Here is a 12,772-nt window from a genome sequence, read left to right on the forward strand (position 1 = left end):
CATATATCTGACCAAATATATTTCTTAGTATCTGGTAATTAATTACAGACGTTTCATTTAGATAGAATGGGGCATAACATATTCAAAAGGTCCACAGTTACTATGGGTGATAGGTTCTTACTGCCTCATATTTTATTATCAAATGTAATTAAGATATCATCCATGTAAGACGGTTATTTATTTTTTTGCATTTTGCCCAACCCAAGTAACGAGTTGTCTGTATGCTTTAACCTTTGCCACACCAGATTAAACACGAATAATTAGTCTTTTGAAAATCCTCAAAAAATATTATTGATACGGTCCATACATTCTGTATCAATGTTAGTATTGTCAATGTGAATGGCTCGTTTATACGTATGTTTTAGCCGCAAACATGTTATGCCAATATCAAGGAATGGTTGTTTTATTTGAAGCAAAGTCCAACCAATGACGTAAGCCATGTAAAGTATTATATTCTCCACATCGTTGCGGTTTAATCTAATTTAGTTTATTTCAAGTATTCGTTATTTCATTACCTAAAACCATGACGTTACACTTACTTACATGTATTTTTTATTAACATACATTGATTGCACAATGATTATGAATACTTACTTAAATAGAACGTTCAAATAAAACATACCAATCATTGTGGATTGCGGTTTTGAAGACTTACGTATATTAAATGATTATTGTAATGTAAGGTATCGAATTTTCTCAAAACTACTTTCAAAATTATTAAGAATGCTATAAAGATGATCATAACATTTAGAGTTGTAGTCATTTCATTTGCCATGTAATCAGATGGCTTTCGTCCCATTTTAGTCTAGCAGCCAAATCCCCCATTCCTTCCCGAGTCCCCATTTCTTCTCGTGGGTGTCGTAGGAGGCGACTAAGGGACAAAACAACACCGGGGGCGGGCAGCAGCGCCCCACGGAGAATAACTATACCACAGAACTGCGGTCACCAACCCGCATGCCAAGCGTGGTGACTACGGCAAATCCCCCCCTTATGCAGCACAATTTAAATTCACGGCCCCCAGTTCCCGGTAGCTGCACTATTCCTGGCCATGGTACCGGCCACGGTAACGGTGCAGTGGGGGGTGCTAAGAATCCCCGGGTGACGGCAGGGTACCTACGCAAATTGACTTTGGCGACGTATAACGGACGTACATTACGGCTGAACGAGCACGTTGCCGAATTGGAAGTAGAGTTAAGTCGTATTAACTGGCATATCGTAGGGTTATCAGAACTTCGAAGACAGGGGGAGGAGACGATAACTCTCGAGGCTGGTCACTTACTCTATTTCCGAGAAGGACACCAACCATCTCAAGGTGGCGTCGGTTTTATGATCCACAAGTCACTCAAGGGCAGCATTGTGGAAGTTGGCAGTGTGTCGGCAAGGGTGGCATACCTTGTTCTTAAAATAACGGAGCGTTACACTTTGAAGGTCATTCAAGTGTATGCCCCAACGTCTTCGCACCCAGACGACGAAGTCGAGGCCATGTACGAAGACATAGTGAAAGCTATGTCTCGTACCAAAACATTCTACACTGTTGTCATGGGTGACTTCAACGCCAAAGTAGGAGTACAAGAGAATGGCGAGTCGAGAGTGGGTCCCTTCGGCTTTGGGCGCAGAAATCACAGGGGGCAAATGCTGGTAAACTTCCTCGAGGCTCAGGGGCTCTTCCTGATGAACTCATTCTTTCAGAAGAAGCCCCAAAGGAAGTGGACCTGGCGGAGCCCCGATAACGTGACGAGGAACGAGATAGACTTCATTATGTCAAACAAGCGCCAGATATTCAGAGATGTCTCTGTGATTAACAGGGTCAATACCGGTAGTGATCACCGACTGGTAAGAGGCACTCTGAGTATAAATCTCAAAATCGAGCGAGCGCGATTGATGAAGTCAACTCTCAGACCAACCCTGCCCCAGGTCGAGGCTGGCTGCGAAAGCTTCCAGTTGGAGCTACGAAATCGATTCGCTATGTTGGAAACTACTCAGGATATTAACGACGCCACCGATTGTCTGGTACGGGTTGTCCGTGAGGTGGGCTATAAGTATTTTCGACCGATGAGTAATGGACGCAAGTCGGCACTCACCAGCGAGACCCTGGAATTGATGAGGAAACGGCGAGAAAACATAAACGCAACACCGTCTGAGCGTCAGGTACTTAACAGGGAGATAAAAAAGCTGATAAGACGCGATACTCGGCGTGCGAATACCCGATCCATTGAGCAAGCTATAGAGCGGAACCAAGGCTCAAAAGTATTTTCCAAGGCTCATATCTCCCGTTGTCACCTGACAAAACTCAGTACGTCACAGGGCACTACCGTTACCTCGAAGCCAGAGATACTCGCTGAAGTCGAAAAGTATTATGGGGACTTATACTCACCAAAATCGAGCCCGCCCCAAGCACACAGCGCGGATGACCCACGAGCCAGACTTACACGCCACCTTACAGACGAGCTTCCCGACATTGACATGGGTGAGATTAGAATAGCTCTCGGACAGCTACACAACAACAAAGCTCCGGGAGATGACGGAATAACCACTGAGCTGCTCAAGGCAGGTGGAACACCTGTCTTGACAGAGCTTGTTAAGCTCTTCAATTCCGTCATCCATACTGGCATAACACCGGAGGCATGGAGCAGAAGCGTGGTGGTATTATTTTTCAAAAAAGGCGATAATACGCGGCTTGAAAATTACCGCCCCATTTCACTTCTGAGCCATGTGTATAAGCTGTTCTCGAGGGTTATCTCGAATCGTCTCGCCCAAAAGTTCGATGACTTCCAGCCACCGGAGCAGGCCGGGTTTCGAAAAGGCTACAGCACCGTGGACCACATACATACGCTAAGGCAAATTATACAGAAGACAGAGGAGTATAATCAACCTCTATGCCTAGCGTATGTGGACTACGAAAAAGCCTTCGACACCGTCGAGACCTGGGCTGTGATGGAATCCATGCAGAGATGTCTCGTGGACTGCCGATATGTCGAGGTGCTGAGGTGTTTGTACAAGGCCGCGACAATGACCGTTCAAGTACAAGAACAGAGCACAAAACCAATCCAATTGCGTCGAGAAGTAAGACAGGGAGACGTAATCTCTCCGAAACTGTTTACAAACGCATTGGAGGACGTTTTTAAAACGCTTGATTGGAAAGGACGGGGATTGAACATCAACGGTCAGTACATCTTACACCTGCGATTTGCAGATGACATAGTCATCATGGCGGAATCTCTGCAGGAGTTGGAGCTGATGCTTAACAGCCTAAGCGATTCTTCGCGACGTGTGGGTCTCGGAATGAACCTAAATAAAACTAAAGTCATGTACAATGGCCTTGTTCTTCCGAGACCCGTGGTCGTAAATGGCGCTGCTCTCGAGGTTGTGCAAGAATATATATATCTTGGCCAAACCATCCAACTGGGGCGACACAACTTCGAGAAGGAAGCGAGCAGAAGAATACGTTTGGGCTGGGCAGCATTCGGAAAGCTACGTCATATCTTTGAATCGTCGATACCACAATCCCTTAAGACCAGGGTCTTTAACCAGTGCGTCCTACCCGTAATGACGTATGGAGCTGAAACGTGGACACTCACCGTGGGCCTGGTCCATAAATTCAAGGTTGCTCAGCGTGCGATGGAGAGAGCGATGCTCGGGGTATCTCTGGTGGATAAAATTCGTAACGAAGTCATCCGCCAGAGAACCAAAGTTACCGATATTGCTCGCAGAATCAGCACGCTGAAGTGGAAATGGGCCGGCCATGTCTGCAGACGGACAGACGGTCGATGGAGCAGACACGTGTTAGAGTGGAGACCACGTTTAGGCAAACGTAGTGTAGGACGTCCTGCGGCACGATGGACCGATGATTTGAAGAAGGTGGCTGGCAGCGGATGGATGCGGGCTGCCCAGGACCGGGATGGTTGGCGCTCTTTGGGGGAGGCCTACGTTCAGCAGTGGACGGCGATAGGCTGAGATGAGATGAGAGCCAAATCCGTAATTTAAAAAAGGCTAAAAGTATGATTTGATTTATCAAATTCAGACTTGTTTTATTCCTGGCCTATGGTGAAAAACTGCTGGTCAAAAGCCTTCCTCTCCTTAGCCTTTCCTAAATGCGGTTTATTAATTCCACTGTCATCCAAGCCGTCGGTTGCTGGTCCCCATTGTCATACCTTCGCCAAGTCGTCACCATACATGCCGCTGATCTATATTGCCCAGCCCTAAATCAATCCGACAGCCTATTTTTTTTTTTATTGTTTTAGATTCGAAGGAGCGCCTAGCGAAACAGCGGCAGCAGTTGAACGCTCGCCTCGGACTCGACGTGGCTGCCAATCTGGGGGTCGATCTCAACTCTATGTATACCAATGAGGACCTATGTCCTGTCAAACCCGTTATAAACAAGACTGAATTAAACAGAGTGAGTAAATACATTAATATAAACTTTTTCATGAAACAATTATGTAATTTATATTCTGTAATACGTTTACTAGAAACTGAAGCAGTTTTATTATTTTCTAAGAAGATTAATAGGATTACAAGAACAGGCCAGGATAAACAAAAGAATATATAATTTATAGTTGTGATGTGTGAAATGATTCATGTATGCGGTAAAAAGTGAACGTGTAATTTATGTAAAGTTAATTTGTGATGCACAATTTATGCATTACCTCATGTCTCGGTTATGTCGTTTTCTCTAGATATTTCTCGTAAATGGTTATATTTCCTATTTTTACTTAACGATAAAAAGGAGCTTTAATGTTGCAAGGAAAATCTTTTTAACAAGGATTGACAGTATGACTTTCTACCGTTCTTGTGCTTAATGAAATATGCTACTCTAACAATTGACTTACTTACTAGCTTAATGTCTACATCGCTCCAGATTCCGATCTATAATAACACATGCCATCTAAGCTGTCATTTCCTTAAGCGTTGTTACTTTAGAACTTTCTTTTGTTTGTACCGAAATAGCTATTAAGTGCTAGCTTATTAAGTGTCGTCTAATGAAACCTTTTGCTATCACCAGAGGCCAGTACAAGAGATAGTGATAACCGCGAAGCCGCTAAGCTCCCGGGAGATGAACCTGGCGAAGCGGAAGGCGCGGCTCGCCTTCAGCAAGCAGAAGTCGCGAGACTGCTCCGAGGACGGGCCCTCAGCGCCGCCCACACCGCCGGTGGAACCAGACAGGAAGAAAATCAAGTTGGAACAGCCTGATGAATTTATTTGTAAGTATTTTTTTATAGAACGTATGGGCGTTGTTAGTAGTTGTAAGCCATCAGCGCAAGTGCCCAAAATAAAAATAAAAAATTCGCTTTTTTTGTATATTCTGACAGAATGCTACGGGAAATTCTAGCTCTACCGAAATTAATTAATTAAATTAATGTTATTATGTTGGGCAATTGGCGCGTTTAAGGGAATCCATCCTTAGGAGTAGCACAGTGCACAAATAACACACACATTATCTAGTAATTACACATAAATTCAATGCGATAATTAAGCCCGCAACATTGCCATCAGTGCTTGTAGGAGCGACCACCCTAAAACCACTTTAATGCACTACCGTAACGCCGTGTCGGTTTAAAGAGTGAAAATAGAACGCACATGTGTTTATTATCATTAATTAATTCATATAGATAAAACTTCTAATCTACGCGCTTTATGATAGAAAGCCGTGGAGATCGTGTGCGATAATATTAGATACCTCGAGTAGCACTAAAGTCTGAATCATTATAAAATTTCAATATTGACATTGAATTCGAATATTCGTTGAATTGTATTCATAGATATACCCACTAATCCAATACAAACATGTCATACATAAGAATTTTTGTGATAACAGCATACTAAATACAATAAAGTTACATAATAATTAATGTTCATTCATTACGTGCAAAGATTACGAGAATGACATCATTCGTTTAAAACGTAAAATGATAAAGAAATAAACAAGAAATGGGAATAGTTCGGCCGCAATCTTTAGTTCAACTATTTTGCGGGGTCACACCTACATTCAACAGACTCTATATTTCAGATAAATAACGATACTAGATTAAGTCTTGAAAACAAACTTTATAATCCATTGTTGTTTTTAAGCCTATATATGTCTTGTACTCGATAATGGTTATACCAGCTGCTAGTAACAAATTGTCGCTCTAATTCGATCTACAGTTTACTAAACATGTTAAGGTCCGCCTACACACGCGCCAGATTTAAAGCATACATATTAAATTAACACTGTCCAAAAACCGAACAATTCTAATTTAAAATAGTTTGTTTTTGGATGTGAGAATTAGGTAACTCATTACCACAGAAAATCGCTTTGCGTGACAAGCCGTTGAATCGCCATGTCAGAATTTCATCCACCAGATTTTTTAGGGGTATTAATTTCGTTGCCCCGCTCCACATTTCAATTTTATACTTTATCAGTCGAATTCATTAAAGACAACCTCATCTAATCTAGCCCTATCTGATATATCAAGTCATCGATCAAAATGTACATAACACAACATGTAGGTGTATCAATGACTGAGTGCCATACTGTTTACTCTAACTATATTTATATGCTTTCTACGAAATTAACTTGGGTGTGCCGACGGGACGGGTGTATCAACGTTATCACTCAACAGTAATATAAAAACATAATGTAAAAAACTCCATTTATAGAAGTGACGTAAACTAATACAGTAATGCTATCGCTGACGTTAAAGTTAATTGTTGCGAACCCACGCCCTCGGATGTAAAAACCAACGGTAGTTGTAAATTACATTAATAATTATAATTATGCTGTAAATAGGATTCCGTCAGGGTCAATTAGAGAAAAGGCTGTCGTTGGTAAAAACATAACAAAGGATTGCTAATTAAAAAATATATATTATAGAAACATTTTTTTAATATTTCACATCGGTGATTGATAGAGAGCAAAGAGAGAGAGCGACCATTTTTAAAGATCTGTTTACAGAAGATTTTTAGAAGAACGTTTTTTAATGAATAATTACTGTTCTAAAATACATAATTTACTTTTGATTTACGACTTTCATGCGTACATCTGACCTCCTTATCTCAAGCTAGTCACGCGAGCAGTGCACCAGTGTCTTAAGTCTGATTGTACCTCAAATTGCTTGCGTGATCTCTCGGCCTAGTTTTCATTGGTTACGCCTACACAGTTCATTAGTACCTATTAGCTATCCGCGACGTACCTAAGTGATCTATGTATTACGTCAATCTGATATTGTGATGAAAATCCATGTTTGCAGTTTGCGATTACGTTATTGTTACTAATTGTTCGGTTTGTTATATTACATCAGATTTATGTTTATCAGTACATTATCACATATTCACTCGCACTGTGTATTTGGTGAAACTAAAGTACCTATGTCGTATTTTTAAAGTCCGTTGACGGGTTTTTTTCTAAGAAACCTTTTTCGATATAAGCGGAAGCGTATTGTAATAATAATCCTGTCTTAAATCTGTCCTTTTTTCGTAGTCGAAAGCACAGCACCGGTCCCAGATTGTTCGGGATCATGGGGCGAGTGTACGCGCTGGCCGCTGGAGGCCTGGGCCGGCGCGCTGCAGGCTCAGCTGTTCAGCGCGGCCTGGGAGTCCCGCCACGGCGCCGCCAGCGCGCTCAGGGAGCTGCTGCGAGCCAAGATCGTGAGCTCCGCAGGACATGACGCGAATATGACCGCTCAAGAGGTGAGAGAACTGTTAATATTGTCTGTAACGTTCACACTGCTAGGCAAAGGCATAGCCCCATTATTGAGGAAATTTTATAACATAATTTTACATTTACAAAGGCTGGCTGGATATCGAACTCCAAAAAAGATGGGCATGTACCTAACGAGATTTCCTGATAGATTTCTAATAAATGATGGGATTCTTGACACTCATGCATACATGATAAGTAAAGTATTATAATTTTACTTTACTGATCCGCTGTCCTCTCTCTGCTTTAGTTGCCGGGGTAAAGGGACAAGTTGTAAATAAAATTTTAAAAAAATGTTCTCTTATTGTAGCTTTTACTCTGAATAGAAGTACATCTTATTAATGTTAACATTTTTTTGCCAACAGATGGAACAGGCACATCAAGAGTGGCTCGAAGATATGGCGCTTCGGTTGCTGTGTGTTCTTGCTTTAGACCGCTTTGGAGACTTCGTTTCTGATCAGGTAATTCATATCCTTTTTATAAGTTTACATATAAACACAAAGAATTTGTTCAAAAACTACTCATTTTCGTAGGACACACACCTAAAGCTGAGGCGAGCGGAGCGGTGAGAGGCGATGTAAATACAAGTAGGATAATTTTATGCTTACATCTTCCTCTTATTATCACCTTACCTTCCACCGCTTCGGTCGTCTGTCAGGTATGACTCGAAAGTGTTTGAGCGAAAATAAGCCTTACGACCATGTCATAAAGTAGTCTTTTATGTAGTTATTTTATTCAATATTTTGTTTAATTCGCTTTGTAGGTGGTAGCGCCAGTACGTGAAACTTGTGCCCAAACGTTAGGCGTGGCGCTCGCGCAGCTGAGTGAAGAGCGAGTGAAGTCCGTGGCGCAGCTGTTGGCATCTTTGTCTACGCACCCGCAGTGGGAAGCGAGGCATGGGGCGCTGTTGGGATTCAAGTACCTGCTGGCTGCTAGACAGGTTGGTGATTATATAAGATTTATTGAAGTAGGTTTTCTTTGAGTTATCGAGTGCTTTTGAAATGTTTGGAAATGGCGCTGTAGTACTGTCTTGACAAATCCATTATCGAAATACTTTTTTATTGTAACTATACTACTCACGCCGAATGATGATCCCTATGACAGTTCCTTAGCGCTTAACATTGTACCGACGTCCTGTCACAACAAATCCTGCAGAGGACTATTAAAAAATCGAAAAAATCATAATTGTGTACATTTGTAAATTATAAAAATTAATATTAAGAAATTATTACGTAATGTTCGAAAAAATGGAAAAAACATCAATGCAAATGTACATGGTACGTTCTGCTATCAATTTGAATCTGATACAGGGTCACACGGATAGCTTCAAAATCGGAGTCTAAACTGCAGGTATCAGTGCCGTTTATTATTAACGGTTGTTCAATGAAATTGTCGTATTGTGCATCTCGATCCCAGTCTTGTAACCAAATTTTCTTCGTTCTTTGGACCACTTTTTGCCAATCGTCAGCTGTCACTTGAGCGCAAGCAATATCAATAAAAACAATCATTTTATTTGCCGTGAATGGCAGATGTATTACTTTTTTATCTAGTGTTTTATGTCCATCAATGCGCGTAATCTTTTTTTCAAAATTAATAAAAATTGCTTATTATGTTGAATGACCTGGCTACATGACATGACATTTCCCTAAAAAACAGTATTTTATCGAAATTGTTTGAAATTGTTTCGCGTCACTAATACCACTGTTAGTTGAAAGCGGTGATTTGATTCAGATTTCCAAAATCAAAATCAAAATTCATTTATTAAAATTAGGCTACTAAGTAGCACTTTTTGAAGGTCATTTACATTGGACAGCACCCAGTTTCGCCCAACCTTCACCGCTTCCTAAGTGCTTTTGCTGTGAGAGAAGAAACGGCGCAACAAACTCCCCAGCAGCACGCTGTCATTCCGTTTACAAAAAATATTATAATTGTACAGAACAATAACAAAATAAGTGTGCAGGTGCCATGCCAAACAAACAAAAGTTTGAGGTCGCTGTATATAAGCCTATACGAAATTAAACTTTAAGTACTAAGGCCAAGGTCAGCAGACCGACCAGCCACCGCAAGCAGCACCCGTTCACGAGTATGACGCAAGGGTCAGCCATCACCTCCCTCGCCATATTAGAGGGAAGGAGGTGACCCGACCCAAGACGCCACCGCAGGCAGTGACGACTTAGGGAGCATGACGTATCTGCTGCCGGCTAATAAAATAAAATAAGAGTGAAAGAAATACCCCAAACGTTGACTTACCTGGCATAGCCCTAAACACGGAGGCGGCATAAATTGCTACGTCATTTAATTTTATAATTAATAAATTATACATGTCAAAATTAACAATAAATAATATATACGTGCATGCGTATAATTATACTAAAAATAAAACAAAATAGGTAACACATTGTTACACACATAGAGTATGTCTATCAAATTACACAAATACACGTCAAACATTAATCCACACTAAACCGTCCTGTGCAAATCACAGCGACCAACTATTTTTATCATTTAAATAATCATTGATTGTATAGTAAGCCTTCTTGCACAGTTTATCTTTAACCGTTGTTTTAAATGATTTAAAAGGCAATTCCAATAAACTGAGAGGCAGTTTATTGTAGAGGCGAACACCAAGTCCCACAAATGAATTGTGTACCCTGTGTAACCGGTGCGATGTACCAATTAACTTATGTTTATTCCGTGTATTTATACTATGAATATCACTATTTTTGGAGTATAAGTGAAGGTTTTTTCGTATCAATAGTATATTATCTAAAATAAATTGGGATGCTACCGTTAAAATGCCTATCTCTTTAAACCGCTCCCTAAGAGAAACTCTAGAGCCTAGTTGGTAAATGGACCTGACAGCTCGCTTTTGTAAGACGAATATCGATTCGATATCTGCTGCCTTACCCCACAAAAGTATGCCATAGGACATACATGGACATGCCAGGAAACGTCATAGGGATCAACATTCAGCGTGCGAATTATAGTTACATTGTAGGGTAAGGTTTGATACTTTTATGAGAATTGCTATAGTTTACCGTTTTTAAAAAACTTAATACACTTATTTATTTTGTCATCTATCATTATTCAAATGCGGTCATACAGTTTTAGATGCCATTGAATTAACTTAAAAGAGCGTTTAAGGTGTTATATCCTAACACCTTAAAAGCTCCCTTGGTTCTCCCTTAATTTACGCCAATCTTCTTAGTCTCCTGTTCTCTGCAAGTGAAGTTACTTACTAATGTGTAATTAATACTATTTTCAGGAGGTGGCATGCGAAAGTGGAGCATTAGAACACTTGATAAACGGTCTCGGCGACGTGGCCGAGGACGTGTCGGCGGTGGCGGCGGGCGCGCTGGCCCCCGCGGCGCGCGCGCTGGCGGCGCGGCGCGGCGCGGCCGTGCGGGCCGTGGTGGCGCGGCTGTGGCGCCTGCTGGCCGACCAGGACGAGCTGGCCTCGCCCGCCAACTCCTACATGGCGCTGCTGGCCGCGCTCATGGCGCTGCCCGAGCCCGCCAGCTTGCTGCAGTAAGTACTATACTGTATAAACGCTGGTTGATTCTTACGTGGTAAGAGGAGGCTCGGCCTTAAATTCGTTGCGTGCGTTTACTGACGTGACGCGGGTCTCTCGGGCTGTCAGTTCACCTGCGGCCATTTAACATTATCTCTTACCGTTCAGTGAGAGCTTCAGTCCTTGCCACTCCGCACCCCTAAACATCCTATTACAGCTGAATACATCTGTTAATTTTGCTCATCGTTTTAACATAAAACTTTTTTTTTTCTTTTACTTACAGCCCAATAGACTTAGCGGACGTGCTACCCCGCCTATGGCCATACCTGGACCATTCAACGAGTTCCGTCCGTAAAGCCACGCTTCAAACTCTTCGTACACTTACTAGGCCTCTAGTCACCAGCCATTCCAAAAACGGGACCGACACCAACGGGAATAATGATGTCACTAACCTAGAAGTCGAGGAGTACTTGAACTGGACGCCCGAGCTGCTTCAGGAAGCGATGAGGCATATATACCAAAGGGTTCTGTTTGAACACGTGCATGAGATTCAAGAGATTGCTGTGCAAGTGAGTAGTGGTTTTATTCATACAGTAAAATATTTTCCTATTTGAGTTTTGCTGTATAGGCATTGTAAATTTGCCAATGAAAATCAAAAATGCATTTTCCAAGCACTTTTGAAACGGTAGCAGAAACTAGGTGCATAAGGAATGAAAAAGTTGAAACTATTTAAGTAAAGCCATGAATCGTCGGATCTTGGAATCAAGATGATAATACGTTAATTTCGTTTTGCTCTCCTCAGGTGTGGGAGAATTTCCTGAAGTACGCGTCGTTAGGAGTGATCCTGCTGGCGGCGTGTCCCGTGCTGGCCACGTGGCTGTGTCTGGCCATGCAGCCCGCGCGCCTGCCCGTCGACCCCATGCTACTGCTACACCCACCGCCTAAGGTAACAATAGTTCTAAGTTATTTGTTTCGCGTCTTTAATAAGGTGCGGTATTTTGTCAGATATTGTGCGTGAGTGAGTGGTAGTAAACGTGTGGACAGACTTGAACTAAATTGAATGGATTTTGTGTAAAGGAATATTAATAAAAAATGTATCAAGAGTAGAAGAGAAGTATAATATATGAAATCGATTACAAAGGAGCAAAAGTAACGCAACGATTCTTTATAATGGGTAATATGGTTGAATAATTATGATTTTAAGTAAATAATACCAGCTCGTCTATCCTTGTGCAGGAGCGTCGCACCCGCTCCGTGTCGCAGTCGTCGGAGGGCTCGCTGCCGCCGGAGCTGCGCCCGAGCCAGAAGTGGTTCGTGGGCGGCTCCGAGTCGCAGCCCAGCGCCGCGCGCGACAGGAACGTCACCCGCGCCCGCTGCCTCGCCGCTGATATATTAGGTACCAACATAATATACTCGTTTATCTCTGTATATCTTTCGTGTCCATCCAAAGAAAACTGAAAGAGATCGCGATTGGCTATAAGGCTACCATTACCAAGCTATACCCTTTCATTGTATGTAATTAGTTTTTGCATACATAAATAATAATATATGAGATTACACTGTAATATTTTATTTTTAAGAGT

The 12,772-nt window shown here is 42.0% G+C and overlaps 1 protein-coding gene across 1 annotated transcript in view; it reads left to right on the forward strand.

Moving 5' to 3' along the window:
- Positions 1-12,772, forward strand: part of LOC113494733 (TATA-binding protein-associated factor 172) — a 44,335-nt gene that overhangs the window by 19,769 nt on the left and 11,794 nt on the right. The window contains exons 6-14 of the mRNA XM_026873174.1: positions 4,242-4,396; positions 5,003-5,201; positions 7,460-7,668; positions 8,044-8,139; positions 8,442-8,618; positions 10,944-11,206; positions 11,473-11,758; positions 11,992-12,135; positions 12,426-12,585. Coding sequence (XP_026728975.1) covers positions 4,242-4,396; positions 5,003-5,201; positions 7,460-7,668; positions 8,044-8,139; positions 8,442-8,618; positions 10,944-11,206; positions 11,473-11,758; positions 11,992-12,135; positions 12,426-12,585 — 1,689 coding nt within the window. The remainder of the gene's footprint in view (positions 1-4,241; positions 4,397-5,002; positions 5,202-7,459; positions 7,669-8,043; positions 8,140-8,441; positions 8,619-10,943; positions 11,207-11,472; positions 11,759-11,991; positions 12,136-12,425; positions 12,586-12,772) is intronic.

This window comes from Trichoplusia ni, chromosome 6 (assembly GCF_003590095.1).
Source record: "Trichoplusia ni isolate ovarian cell line Hi5 chromosome 6, tn1, whole genome shotgun sequence".
Lineage (NCBI taxonomy): Eukaryota > Metazoa > Arthropoda > Insecta > Lepidoptera > Noctuidae > Trichoplusia > Trichoplusia ni.